The sequence below is a fragment of the Manis pentadactyla genome, chromosome 19 (genome assembly GCF_030020395.1).
Source record: "Manis pentadactyla isolate mManPen7 chromosome 19, mManPen7.hap1, whole genome shotgun sequence".
Lineage (NCBI taxonomy): Eukaryota > Metazoa > Chordata > Mammalia > Pholidota > Manidae > Manis > Manis pentadactyla.
In genome coordinates, this window is record NC_080037.1 from 5,716,996 (window position 1) to 5,731,782 (window position 14,787).

The 14,787-nt window shown below is 45.7% G+C and overlaps 1 protein-coding gene across 4 annotated transcripts in view; it reads right to left on the bottom strand.

The window, feature by feature from the left end:
• Window positions 1–14,787, bottom strand: part of DDR2 (discoidin domain receptor tyrosine kinase 2) — a 135,187-nt gene that overhangs the window by 19,486 nt on the left and 100,914 nt on the right. For all 4 annotated transcript variants that reach the window (XM_036922853.2, XM_036922854.2, XM_057495053.1 and 1 more), the window contains 7 exons: window positions 13,865–14,096; window positions 13,397–13,544; window positions 12,910–13,015; window positions 8,631–8,814; window positions 4,817–5,060; window positions 2,871–2,933; window positions 1,928–2,058 (listed from right to left, as the gene is read on the bottom strand). In XM_036922853.2, coding sequence (XP_036778748.2) covers window positions 1,928–2,058; window positions 2,871–2,933; window positions 4,817–5,060; window positions 8,631–8,814; window positions 12,910–13,015; window positions 13,397–13,544; window positions 13,865–14,096 — 1,108 coding nt within the window. The remainder of the gene's footprint in view (window positions 1–1,927; window positions 2,059–2,870; window positions 2,934–4,816; window positions 5,061–8,630; window positions 8,815–12,909; window positions 13,016–13,396; window positions 13,545–13,864; window positions 14,097–14,787) is intronic.

Below are 14,787 nucleotides of genomic sequence, written 5' to 3' on the forward strand. Positions count from 1 at the left end.
CAAATAATGCTCTAGTCTAAAGCTATTCTGAGTAGTGTTTCTTAGAACATGTGTGTATGCTTAAGGGTTTTCCACAAAAAACTCTGGCCCCAGGAAGAAATCCGGTCATTCCAGAGCATCCTGAGTTATTTAACTTAGGACGTCCAGGGGCTGAAAGAATTTCTTGAAGGAATGACTTCAACACTTAAGGGCAAAATTTTCACTCTCCCTTTTACCTGGAGAGTCTCTGACCCAGCATTCCTCTCCAGGCCCATGAACAGAGTCCAGTGGGACTCAGAAGAAAGACCCTCAGAAGTGTGGTGAATTCTGGCTTACAGAAAGAGAAAAACAGCCCATAGGGTGGGGAACACAGACCTTCCCCGCAAACTAAGATGTGTCTGTTCAGTAAGGTCACACAGGGGCTTCAAGCTGTCCGGCGAACCTTCCGTCCACCACCTTCTGCTAACACTACCACTCTCTGCGCCCCTCGCCCTGGACTTGAGATCCTCCTGTGTTCCAGCATTTTAAAGAATTCTGAAAGAAGAACGGTTTTGATACTGCCTCATCCTGCCAGTGGGAGAGCTCTCTGCAGATTCTGCCGTTCCATTTCAGTCACTATTTGTGGATTGAAAGATTTAATTTATTAGGTAAAGTGTTTTCAGACAGATGATGGAGGTCATTACGGAAAGCAAGGAGGCATTCTCTTCTGTGAAATATTCCTGCCTTAAAAACCTTAAAATAAACCTCACTCATCTCAGAACCTGAAGATGCAAGAGATGAGAAGAAATTGCTGGCTGCTTGTCTGGGTCATTGCCCTCCCCTCCCTGATTCAAGCCCTTCCCTCCTGTCCTCCATCCAGAGAGTTCTGGAGACCCAGGCCCATTCTCGTGGTGACATTTCCCTTCTTCTGGCATGTACTCTGCACAGACACTGTCCTCCGTGGAGAGTCCACCCCAGCACAGAGGCTATGCACACAGCCTGCTCCTCTCCCATCCTGCACCCCCCGCGACGGGCCGCACAGTCTAGAGTCTCCATGACCTCTCACAGTCCTCATCCAGGGAGGATGTACAAGACCACATGTAGAAACCCGTAATCGTGAGCAGAACCCAGGAATAGGAGACACTTGGCAGCAGCGTCCAGAGTTGCAATCCCATAGATATTCCGTCTTTGGTGGAATGTATATATTTTGGAAGAAAAGCCAACAAATTTCAAAACTGACAAATGGAACAAACATAGAAAATGGGATATTGGTCATATGACCTGGACCACATCACATTTTCTCCACAGAAAAGCAGTTAAATCTAACTACTATGCCCAGTTCACCATTATTCAGTGAGGTTCAAGCAGAATGTTACATGTGAAAAAACTCTTTGTAGACTGCTAATATTAGACAAATGTTATGAAAATTATTCAGCTAATTAGGCCTGGACAAAATGAGTCTGAGGAGGGACTTCCATAACTTCCAAGTATACAAAGTAGTAGAAATAGAATTGTGAGAAACTTGGCTTGGATGTTCATGAGGCTGAATGTTCTTCTACACATACGCCCCAAAAAACAAGCAAACCATAAAAGAAGGAAAGGAGCAGCATTACCAGAAATTCTAGCTAGGTATAAATTGAGTACTTGGTAATCTCTTTTAATACAGGTGCCTGCACTCCCCCCACAATGCAGTGCATCAGATTCTTAAAGGGAGATGCCTGAGCTGAGATTCAATGTAGTAGAAGGAGTTTTCTGAGTTTTCTAAGGAGGTTCCAAAATCCCTGTTCTAAAAATGAGAAGAAGGGCTTTGCCTATTCATTTCTGACTCCTTTCAGCAACAAGCTGCTCTCCACTCCGAAGCCCCTGGGTGCCTCAGTTAACTCTCTAACCATTTCTAAGTCCTTACAATTTGCCTTCTGCTCCTGGGGTAACTTGGGAAAGGGTGGGGCGGCTGCCTGTCCTCCCTTACCTTCTCCAGCATTTTCTGCCAGAACTGTCTCCAGAGGATGATGACGATGATGGCCAGGAGGATGAAGATGATGGCCACCAGGCAGCCAATCAGGATCCGAGTGTTGCTGTCGTCAACCTTGAGCATTGGATCTGGGACCCAGAGAAGGACAGGGAACATGGTCATCTCATGGGACAAGGTAAAGCATGAGGGACTGGACTAGAGACAGGGAGGTAGAGCTTCTCCTTCAGGATAATTCCACGAGATGCCTTTTTCTTGGTCTTGTTACTCTTGTTACTTTGCTCCCATATCGGACAGGCCTCCTTCTCCTCATGTATCAGACTGGATGATGGGGAAGTTTTCCATTCTTCCCAGAGTTTTGTTCCTTTGTTACCATGGTCTGGGTCTAATGGCCCCTAATCACTCCTTATGGCAAACAGGTGAAGAAACCGTTTCGTTCTCTGCACTCTTTGAGGCACACCAAGGTAGCTGAGAGTGCTTGGAGACACGTGGTCACACACACCTGCCAGACTGCTGTCTCATAGGGCCTCGCCTGAACTGACCGTCTGAAGCAATGCACGTATTTTTGCTTGAATACCTCCAGCTAGAGAGTCTAGCATTTTGTTTCACGGACTTCACCCCATCCTTGAGATCCCCATTATGGGTCTCCCCGAGAAATGCCCCTTTCCCTGTTCCTGCTCCAAGCTTCCCAAACTTTCATAAAGCAATCGCAACAACTCCAGACTCTACCGTAGCTGAGGCATCGCCCGAGTCAGCAGCGGAGAGAGCGAGTTTGGGCTCTTAGTTTGGGAGATGGGCTGTTCCACCTTTCCAGGGCTACTCTGTCTCTAAAGCCACCTGGCACCAAGCCTCCTGTACAGGCAGGCAGGCCTTTGCAAATCACCCTCCTTCATCTTCCACCAGGCTCCTCAACCTAATTTTTCTAAGTAGGAATCGCACATACCGTAGGTTGTGGGTGCCACGGGTGAGGTGGGCAGGGCTCCGGAGTTGTTGTACATTGTGGCATCTGTTAGAAAACAAGGGTGGGTCAGAGCTGGAGGGAAGACAGCTAAGCGGTGGTTTTTCTGAAGGCAGGTGATGACCTAGCACATTGTGAGATCAATTTAGTGGGTTGCCACCAGTCTTTCTTAAAAATGAAATCATATAATACATTAAATAAAAAATACCACCATTCATCTATATAGTAAGACCAGCTTCTCTTTTATAAAATTTTTGTTTAAATGATGACATGCTAGGCATCACAGTACAAAAACGCTTATGAAACAGTGGTTCAGAGGGCTGTGACCACACCTTATCACAAAGTATGCATAAGAAGTGAAATGCAGAGAGAATACGTGGTTCAGTGGGCATGCAACAGCCGTAATGCTAAGATGTTCCATCCTTCAAGGAAATTATATTATTTAATAAAAGCATTTTCACAATGCTTTGTGGCCCTAGCCCCTTGATTTATAAATTAAGGTTTCATCCTTGTGTTCTTTCAGAAAACAAGAGATCCAAAGACTTACAGGATCAGAGCCAAAGAACAGAGACACCTCAGAGGTATGCTCTGGTCAAACAGAGGACAATTTGAGCATGATGATTGGAACTGATTGAATATACTGAATATGTAAAAAAGCAATGAATGTACGATACTAAAAAACGAATCAAAGATGGAAAACAAAACTCATTAGACGTTATTGAAGATCACTAGGGCATCAACTAACTCATTACTCTGAAAATTGATGACGAGAAAAAATTAATTATGCACCCTGCCCTTCCTGTGTGAACTGTATCTCCAGTTGAACAATGCGTGAGGGATAGTTCTAGTCAGGAGAAATAATAAATGAATGCAGAAGGAGTAAAAGAATTCGAAAGTCACCACTTAGTGGCCCCAGTGGCACCTAATACAAGCTGTGACCATTCGCCGAGGTTTGTGGATAACCTGAACCCACAGATCAGTCTTAGCATCACTAAAAGTGAGAGGATCTCACATTACATCCCTGTGAGGAGGTCCGGCCTGAAGCCCACAGCCCTATCAACGAAAAATCTTCAGCAAATGTAAATACTGACCTTGAATGACCTTAGCCTAGAGGTAGAGCCTGCAGTCTATGGCAATGACGGGAAGAGGCGCTGGTAAAATGACACCACAGAAAGCAACCAGCCCGCCAGAAGGGAATTTTTTTTTCAAGGACTGCTTTAGATCTAAAGAGACACTTAGGAATATAATAAAGGAAATAAAGGAAAAACCCCAAGAGAACCTTGTTTGGATCCTGATTGGATCAAGCCGACTGGGGCACATTATTAGCTAATCAGGGATATTTGGATGTGGACAGGTTCTTAGGGTATATTAAGGAATTACAAAAAATCTTGCTAGATATCATAATGGCATTATTTGTATAAAGATGATATTACTTTCTTGGTGCATTTTAAATTTTTTAGTAATGAAATCAAATGATGTGTCAGATTCGCTCTGAAATACTAGAGCGGGAAGGGAGAAGTGGGTGAGAGAAGCGTGACGGCCTGTGGGCGGTCAGCACAGCCGAGGGACCGGTGGGCTTCCTTGTTCTCCTGTGGGTAGACTTAGAAGCTTTCAGTTAAATATTTTCATAGCGGTTAGGTGTGTTTCCCCTTACCTGGCTTAATTTATATAAAATTATTAACACTCTGCCATCTCATTTTTTAGTCCTGTATTTTATACTTCTTTTGGACCAATACATGAGAGCCAAGTAAATATCGTGTCTGCCCCAGGCTCATCCCTGCCCTCCCACAAAACTAGCCTCTGTCCACGGTGGGAAGCTGCCTGCACAGCGCTCCCCTCCCCCTGGCAGCGCGCTGCCACTGTGGAGCCGACGCACACCGTCCCCCCTCGTCACCCCACTGCCACCCCCCTAAGGGGCCTGAGCTCCCGACCTGACTGGAAGGTGATCTCACTGAACATCATCCAGGTGTCAGCGAAGTGGTAGTGGCACTTGATGGCGCTGGCCATGCGGTGGTGGAGGGGCACGGTGACGAACCGCGCGCTGGGGTTGACATCGTCCAGGACGAGGGGGAAGGAGACGGCAGTAGGTTCCCACTCGCTGGCTTCAGAGCGGAAGTAGCACTGGACCTCCTTAAAAATCTTCACACCTTTGGCAAACATGTTGTTGCAGTGGACCTGGCGGAGAAAGAGGCACGTGAGTGACAGGCTGACACTGCTAGGTGACACGGGGACCCAGTGCGAGCCTGGACTTGCCTGTTTCTCTGAGCGCCACCCTGGTGCTCTACAGCCTGTGCATTTTCCCTTCTGGGACCTCCCAGAGGCAGCGCTACCTCAGTCTGGCCTTAAAAATGTGGGTGGCCACCCCGCCACCTGTGTGGCCCCTTCAGTTCATGCTGCCAGCCGCCTTCCTCACCGGTTACACGAGGGACACAAGGGGTACGCTAGCATCCCCTCGGGTCTCTCCCTGCCCCAAGCACCCCCAAGTCTATGACCCTCTCACACGGTTGCTGTCCACCCAGAGTCAAGCTGTGCTGAACTGGGGTAAGACGGCCGCTGCCCTTCCTCCTGGGTACATTTCAAAGCCGGTCCACATCTTCCAGCAGGTTTGGTTGAGAAACCCAAAATAATACCCAATCCAAAACAATTTCATCTTTCTCTCTAGAAAGCTCATTTCAAATGCCATGTATTAGCATTTTTCTGCAAGACACAACACTTAATTTTCTATTTTAATTAAATTCAGTTTGGGTAAGGCCATTCTGATGAGGGTATCAAATGTTCCTCAGATATTTTCTGAGGTGAGACAAGGTCTTCTGGAAGGTGGCTCGCACCCTCTTGCCTGCTGCCGTGATCTCGCCAGGATATCTGTATGGCTTTGAAGGGTCCTTGGGAGCAGACTCCACGGCAGCCCGTCCAGCACCTTGCTCTGTTTAATATCCCTCAACAGTGGAATGTACATATTGGTAACATTCAGTAACATTTCCTTTGGTGCAGTCTTACGTGGAAATGGGAAATGTGCTGGTCACTATTCCCTGGATTTGAAGACCATTGGTTGGAAAAGCATCACTGTCATTCTCAAAATATATTTGCTGTTCCCATTTTAATGTCTTGCTTAGACCCTGAATGATAACCCTGCAGCTATCTTTGATACCCTTCTCTGCTTTGGACAGTCAAGACAGGAATACCATTCAGCATTTCTTTTTAGCTCAAGAAGCAGCAATAATGATTATAGAAATGTAATGACTAAAGAAACAGACCCGAGATACTCTAAAAGAATAGAACCATATTAGTTTAGGGCTACGGGAGACTTTAAAATCATCTAGTCCAATGCTCTGTTTTCTAATGAGGAAAGGCATGCTCACAGGGGTTTGACCTGCCAGTGGTCAGCCAACGCCAGAACTGAGTCTAGAACCCCTTCCATATACCATGCCCCACAGGAATGGAGCAAATTGGCTTAACTTTTCCATTCGGGTTTTCCTGTAAATGTTTTAATGATGAAAACATCTGTTAATACCTTCTTTGGGATGAATTAACCATTCCAGTTTACTGAACTAAAGACAAGGCTAAGAAAAAAAATCAAATAAATGCCATCTAGAGCTTCAGTAGATTTTTCAGATGTTCTAAAATCTGTGCAGTGTTGGATAGCAGCCTGTGGGATAATAATCACTGCTACAGATGTTTTGGGAATTCTCCTGGAATGCAAATAAACAGCATAGGACTCCACTCCCCTGTGGGTTTACATACTTAGTTAGTAAATACAATGCATTTTTTAAATACATAAATATATCTTAGTAATATATTTTAACTGTACTTTGGTAGGGAAGGAATGGGCAGTAATTTGCCTGGGAAACAAGAGCTACTTTCTAGAAGATATTAGTGACCCGAAAGGCATCTTTTATTTTTTATTTGTCTCAGAAAAATTTTAATTAACACATTAGAGACCTTTTTGGCTTTGAGAAGACTGGCCCTGAGTCAACTCCTTAGAAATTTCTAGCACCTTCTCATTGGAGAATATGCTTTTGAGTAATTTTGACCTGTGATAAACTAGTTAAACAGGAGCTGCCAGACTCAAGAAGATCAAAGTGTTTTGACTAAATATTATAACTTGATGGAGTGTTAAAAATAAACTTTATTATTTCTGGGACTAAAATGCCTTCCAGTGGTATATATCTGTAAATTGATATACATGTTCCTAGGTGCATATGGACATAAACACGATCCAGCAATACAAATACATTTCTCTTGAGGCATATTTTGTTGCTATGCCTATGCCCCTCCTTCCTGAAAAACCAGTAAAGAATAATGTGTTACAGATTTAATTTTACAACTGCCAAAGAGCCATCCTTGAGCAATACACTGGCAGCCCAGATGTGAGTTGATCCTCCTGTTCTCATCTTAAAATGTGTTCATTTAACTAGTAGCTGTTAATCCAGTTAGGAAATATCATCACACTAACCTGTGAGAGTAGTACGACAGACAGCATTTACTTTTTCACTCCAAGTTTGTGCCAAGAAGACATTTTGATTTACTAGGGACGCTTAGTGATAATACAGGATCCTCATGTCCCACACACCTCCTTTTGCAAATAAATCATGCCTTCCCCCACTGAACTGCAAATTGTCCCAATATAGGGACCATTTCTTATTTATCAGTTTACCCGCAGAACCTATCATAATGTTGTATATGCTCCAAATCCTGTTGCTAAATTCAGAACAAAGAGGAACAAATGCATTTAGGAAACAAAAGACTGAAGCTGAGGCTTGGGTATAAAGAGGCAGATTCACCAATTTGTTGGCTATTAATATTCTGTACCAACTATTACTGGGGAAAAAGAACAGATAAACAGGTCAAATTCGCTTGCCCACTCTCTTTCTGGGGCCTTTCACTGGAGTCCCCTCATAAATCAGCAAGTTGCCTGTGAGCCGCAAAAGCTCCAAGGGTCTCTCATACATAAAACAATAGGACCTTCCTGCCCATCCTTAAGTTCTGCATTTCCCCAAGCCTAGAATCCAGGTTAGCATCCCAACTGGTCAGTTCCCTTGCAGGGAGGGAATGGAGTTCTCTTCCCTTCCATTCCTCTCTCTCTGAAACATACATCAGAGTATGGAATCTTCTCTCATGATTTCTCAGAGCTGCGGGCGTGGAAGAGCATAGGGGTGGAAAGCGGTTCAAGATACAAAGCCCCTTCCTCTCCCATTGCGAATCAGAGCTGCCAGGAATCACCCTTTTCCACTGAAGAAAGCCTGTCCTGCCCTGGGGAGTGTTGGGCAAGGCCCTGCAGTGCCTCCTCTAGATCCCTGGCATTTGCCAGTGTGGTCCCCTTCTTCCATGATATAAAAATATACGAATACTTATATTTTACAACTGTGTTGTTAAAAAGATGAGAAACTTTGGACCCTAAAATTTCTTCTTTTTTCTGACTTTAAAAGAACTTCAAACATTTTCATGGGCCTTGGAAGTCCTGTGGGCCTCAGACAGGGCACCCACCGAGCCTAACGGATATATAACTCTGATGTTGGAACAAAAAAAAATTTGACAGACAGTCACCTAGTCTAACTCCCTGATTTACAAACGAAGAAACAAGCCCAGAGAGGCAAAGCAACTCGGGAAGTGCGAGCCCAAGGTGGCAGGATCCGAGTCCAGACCCAGTTCTGGGAACCACCTCGGGGATGTTTCCGGGGTGCCTCTTCTCTCCACCACGACTTTTGGCTTCCTGGAGGAAGTTCCCCCGCACCTAACCCCACTGACCTTCATAGTTGTGAAATTCCTGATGCGATCAAATTCAAACATGATCTCGATGTAACCACTGGTGGCGCTCTCGTTCCTCCAGCCCACGTAGTCGTAGCCCGGCCACACGTGGTACTCATGGGTCTGGGTGAAATCGTCCAGGCCAGACACCCCATCTGTCAGCTGGCCCAGCCCTTCCGTCATACTGCCGCGAGCCAGGAGAGGAGGAGGGGAAGGGAGGGGGGACGCGGAGTCAGTGGCACATTGGCGGAAGACTTCCACCCAGCTCCTTCACCCCAGGTTTTCTAAGAGCTGATTATCTTGAAGGTTGAAGGATTATGAGAAATCCAACATATTTTATGGCATTAACTCATTTATCCTGCATCAGTGGAGAACCAAGAATTTTATATAAATGAATTTTATGAAATATTTGATGCTTATCCCTGTAGCAGCAAAACTTCTCAACAATATTTTATCATTTTGTATGAGGTTTTCTACAATGTATAGTATCCTTACCTATTCTTAATACACTAAGTATAGTTAAGTTTTTATATAATGAGTCATATTATCAAATGCATTTGCTTGGTCCATTAATGAGTAAATGGGTGAATAAATGCATGCGTGCATAGAATGAACATTATAGTAGGTAGTAACTATTGTCCACGCTAAATAAATGGTCCCAGAGCTTGTTGGAAATTTTTCTGACTCTCCTTTTGACTGTTTTCTTTTCAGTGACTCATTTCCAGAGAAGCCAGTCATGCCTTCTACCCCCGCATCTCCAACAACCCGACCGGGTATTAAACTAAAGAGGAAAAAAAATTAAGTAATCTCTGCCAAGTTTAAATACGAGTTTCTATTTAACTTTAGTTACATTTATAAACTAGCGGACTCATGGAGTAAAATGCAAGTAAAATGTTTCCGTTTCTGCTTCCTAGCCTGGCAGCCTTCTGAGCCTAAGGCTCTGTTCTGAATGGCTGGGTTTGCGGGAAGCCTGACTGCTGATTGGATGATTGTGTCTTTATGTTAATTTGGCCACTTGAAGAATGTAAAGGGGCCTCCTTCCTTCCTTTTGCACAGGGAAACAGAGCAAGAAGAGCTCGTCACGTGGAACTTCTCTCTCCTCAAGCTCGGCAGCTCAGACTCTGGAAGATCTGCCCAGACTTGGGACACTCAAGCAATAATGCACATGGCCCCGGAGGTCACAGCTAGACCAGAAAAATGTAAAGTTTGTGAATTACAGAGAAAAACAAATGATGAGGAGTGATGATGCCAGCCTTACAGATACATTTTCAAATGTATTTGTTCACTGAAAAAAGTTTGGCAAATTATAAAACGTGCGTGGCCTTATCCACAGTGACCAGAGCCTGCATCTCCCTTCCAAGGTTTTGCCAACTTTTTCTTCTCTCTACAGCTCAGAAGGCTAGGAGGACATAAGTTTACTTGCAATAGACTTCCCACTGTCCCCAGAATAGTAAATCCCCATGGCAGTCTTATGAAAAGCGACACAAATTAAAAGGAATGCTTATTCAGTTTCTCCTTAGTCAAAATTAAATCAGAGGATAAGGGAGGAAACTTTCCTTCATATACTTTAGAATTGTTCAAATTACTATAACAAGCATCTATCACTTTTATGATGTTTGTAGTTTAAAAAAAAAAAGGACTTTCGCTGCTGTTACTATCTGTTTATTCCTGAGACTCAGAATTAAGTATCTTGTATCCCTCGTCACTTGGCCACACCCCAGCTAGATATCTCGTTATGTCAAGAGGAAGCTGATTGTGTCTAAATCTCTGTAGCTGTTTTTTATCTTTCCTTAGAAGGCCCAAACTAGATTCATCATTATTCCTTTCTGAATTAAATCTTTCACTGAAGTTTTCCATTTTTCTGTCAATTATACTTGTCTTTCATATTCACTGAAAATGCCTGGTGCATGGAAAGCACTCAAATATAACTGCTCAATGAATAAATGTCCTGCCCATTGGCTCCGTCACCTAGACTGCCCTCTCATCTAACTTTTCTCACCCTACTGACTCGCCCCCTCCATCCAATCAGATTGCCAATTCCCTGCATGAATGTCCCATCCTCATTCCCATTTCCCACAGGTGTGGGTAAAATTGCAATATTTCCAGAATCTCTCGCCTGGCTTTAGCGCATCTGCATATCAATAGGTGTTTCCAAGGGGTGGAGAATAGTCATTTACATATCAATAGGTCATTAGAAAGGCTTGCAAGGGTTTATCTGGACCTGAGAGGCTGCAGCCTGGTCCTGAAGAGAGAGACTTGATGACTCTTGTAAGACATAAAGGGGTTTCTTAACTACTTCTTCCTTTGACTGATTTCAGTGTTAGAGGTATTTTGCCCGGAGATTTTCCTCCTGTAGTTAGACACAGTTACCATGGTGGCCTTGGCCCTTAATTCTTTTCATATGACAGAAGTCCCTCACTGCCTTCTCTTCTTCTCACATCTAACCTTTGCATGCTACTCCATTAACCTGTTTACAATACATTTCCAAACATGTCATTCCTCTGCTTTAGAAATCTTCAGTGACTTATTATGTTGATGATAATGTAGATGCAAAACTCCTCCGCCGCCGCCTCCTGGCCCTAAACCTTCAAGTTCCTCTGAAATATGATATAATCTGCTCTGTTACCCTTCTCATCTACTATCCTGCTCCATAAATATGGCCCAGGGTCAATAAACTGTTGCTCTTTCCCAGCCATTCCCCTCACCTTTACAACTGTGAGTCTTTTGTCCTCACGCTGTTCCCCCTTCCTGAAAGGCCCTTTCAAGATTCTTAGCCTGTGAAGTTCCACCCATCCTTTGGGGCCCCTTTCAGATTTCATTTGTTCCATCACCTCTTTTCTGGTCCTCCAGTCAGGTGATAACTTGCATGTATTTAGCACCTTACCTTTACAAAATGCTTCTGTTACATATTTGTATCACTTGGGCCTCACAGCAAGCAGAAGTAACTGTTATAACATGAATCCACATGTTTTCACTCCCAATGCCCGGCTTTCCTACTATGCTGACTCTCTTGAACCCCAGAGTACTCATGAGCTCTCTCTTACTCATATGCTTGTGTCATAGTAATTTATATCCTGGTTTAGCCTCCATTCCTAACTGTGAGCTTCTTAAAGATAAGATCAATGGCTTCTTTATATTTGAATAACTACCAAGGCTAGTCAAATTCCTCACAGACAGTAACGGTTGATTAGAAAAGATGTATGAAACTAAACTGAATTCACTCATTTCCTCTGTGCCTTAATTATATGATGGTTGGGATGTGACTGAATGAAAAGATGCCAAGAAAATCTAAGCAGATGGGGAAGAACAGTGAGTAAGTAGGTGGAAAGGAAGTGCCCGGGGGGTCAAGCACTGGATGAGTCAGGTCTCCGCCCAGGGGATGGTGGCTGGGGGCAGTAATTTGTTCCTCACACCGAAGACAACGGAAGGGCTCTCATTCCTCACGCCCTTCCAGAGACTTACTAATATCTCCTCTCAACTAGTCACCTCCATCATCTAGTCTGGAGTCATCCCTCTCCCAGCCTCAATCTTTGCAGACAAAGACCAAATTAAAAGACAGAAAAGTTGGCTAGAAGAAGAATGGGGAGGCTCAAAGTGAAGTGGGGCAGGTGGGAGCACCTTCCCCAGCCCTCAGTTCCCACCGTATCGGTTCCTACTTCACTCTGGCCCTCCCCTGGTCCACTTCAGAACAGCCCACTGGTCCCTTCTGCTCTACTTTCTGCCATAGTCGGGCCACTTTGGTCCTCATCCCTGCTTTCTTTCTCCTGCTCCCTTCTACCCACCTCCTGTGCTCCAACTATCATCTCCTCCTACATGTTTCCTTGCCTTCTAAGCCTTACTAGTCTCCTTTTCACAATTCATAAACTATTTATGTTTAAGGGGTTCATTGCTCCTGAATTGACCTGTCCAGTTTATTATACTTATAAATTCAGTACTTCTGGTCCTTCGTCTCCATAAGTAGACCATTATTTGTGTCCTGTTAAGGGTCAGAAAATACGGCTACCGTACTCAGAGCCATACCACAAAGTTTAGCCCTTGTTCTGTGCAATTTATTGTTTCCCTTGTGATTACTTTGTCTTCCCAAATTAGGCTCTAAGTCCCTCGCAAATAAAGACTACATGTTTTACTTGATATAAACTATCTTATAATGCTTAGTGCAGGGTCTAAATAAACACCGATTGGTTAATCAACTGATTATTTACACCAAACCATGATTTTAAAAAAACCTCTCCTAGTGGCCCTTTTCCCATCTGGATGACCAAAGCTTCTGAGAATTTACCTGTACCCGACAGCTCCATCATAAACAGAATCGTTCAGGTAAATGATGGGGCCTCCAGGAAGCACAAACTGCTGTCCAGCTGGGGCACTGTAAGACACCAGGCCATCTGCCAAAGGAAACACACATGCATCAGTGCCTCTGGGAAGGAGGCACACCCACCGCTCGTACCGACAATCAGGGAGCTGCCTGTCGCTGTGAGCGTGCCATCGGGTACTGTGTGTCCACCTAGGACTCACTCTGGGCACACAGGGACCACGGCTGAGGATGTCTGCCCCGTGGCAGTCAGCAAAGTGACCTGGAATCCATTATTCAGGCAGGGAGCCCCAAGCCCTGGGCGGATGAATACTGTGCCCTACTTTGCTCTGAGACAGAGGGAATGACTTAATTCTCGGGATTGCTGTCCCATCCATTTCTGCCATGGTTGCTTTTATATACCAGGGGTTGGGGTTTTTAATAAAGTCCATACACCGGCCCTCCAGAGACCTACCTAGCCAGACACAGCCATAAAGCTCCACCCTCATGCATACATTCATGGAGTGGTCGGTGACTGGAATGAAGCGGACAAATCTGGCCACAATGGGAGGCTCCAAGTCCTTTAGGAAAATGTCGTAAGGGTTACTGTTTCCATCCAGCACCTGAGGAGGGAGACGAGAAAGTGCAGGGAGATGCTGTGAAGTTACGGAGACTCCTCTTTCCCCAAGTCATCCCCCCTTTGTCACCACCCCTTTGACGGACCCTTTCTCTTTAACTCAAGGAGCAGAAGATAGCCAGCCAGCTTCCTCAGCAGCTGTGATATTCCTCTCCGCACCCCCTCCCTACCCTCACATTTACAGGGACATGCCCGGCCCGTGGACACACATACCTCCACGGACAAGGACAACCTGCGTGCTCCTCTTCTGGCCTAAGTCGGGTGTGGCCCCGGACATCCCAGGGTCGGGACGTCTCTCCTTCCTACCTGCTTCCCGTGCCGGTTCCTCCAGGAGATCCAGCGAGTGCCATCCCGACTGTATTTGATCTTGTACATGGGGGCGAACTCAATGCCGTGGCCCCCCGCATGGCGCCCCTGGGTCCCCACCAGAGTGATAAAGTGTAGGGTGTGCAAATCGATCTGCAGGAACTCCTTCAGGTCGTCGGGCTCCACCGGAATCTCAGGGCACCAGGCTCCGTCGCCTTCTTCTGAGTCCAGCCTTGAGAGGCAGGAGTTGGGGAGACAGAGAGGAACCGTGAGGCCAGGGTTGTCAAGCAATCAATCCCCAGCAAGCAGCCGCCCCATCCTGGGGGATAGCAGGCTGGGGTCCTAGTCCAGGACTCTTCGGGGCCCCCAAGTCTGACTCGGGGCCCCACAGTTACCCACTAGTGGTCAGCTCCCTCCCCCTGGCACCAGGACACCCAGAGAGACCGTCACAGCCAGGAACTGGAGGCCTTCCGATCAGATGTCGCCTTTATGTCCCATCCTGATGTAGAGACCTCAAGGGGAATGACACTTTCTGCCCTCTATTCCCCCCTGGAGGCATTTCAGCACTCCTCCCCCCACTGTCACTCTCTGCGTAATGAACTGCGTAATGTGACTCGCTGAAACCAAGTCACAGGAAGGACAAGGGAGGGACCCCAGGCTCTGCGGTGTGGGTTCTGCAAGCAGTGGAATTTTAACAGGACGGGCAAGGCGGCCCAGAGACAAGCCACGGAAACCACGGGGCGTGAGGGCTGAGAGCGTGTCAGGGGAGCTGTGAAGAATCTGCTTTCATTTCATTCCCTCCAGGCTGAGCGACCAGGGAGCAAAATTGTGAAATCAATATAAGGTTTATTTTGGGGGCCTCTTATGCATCCCTTCTTCCCCGGATGCCCCTTTCTCACAGTTCTCACCCGCTGGCTATTAGC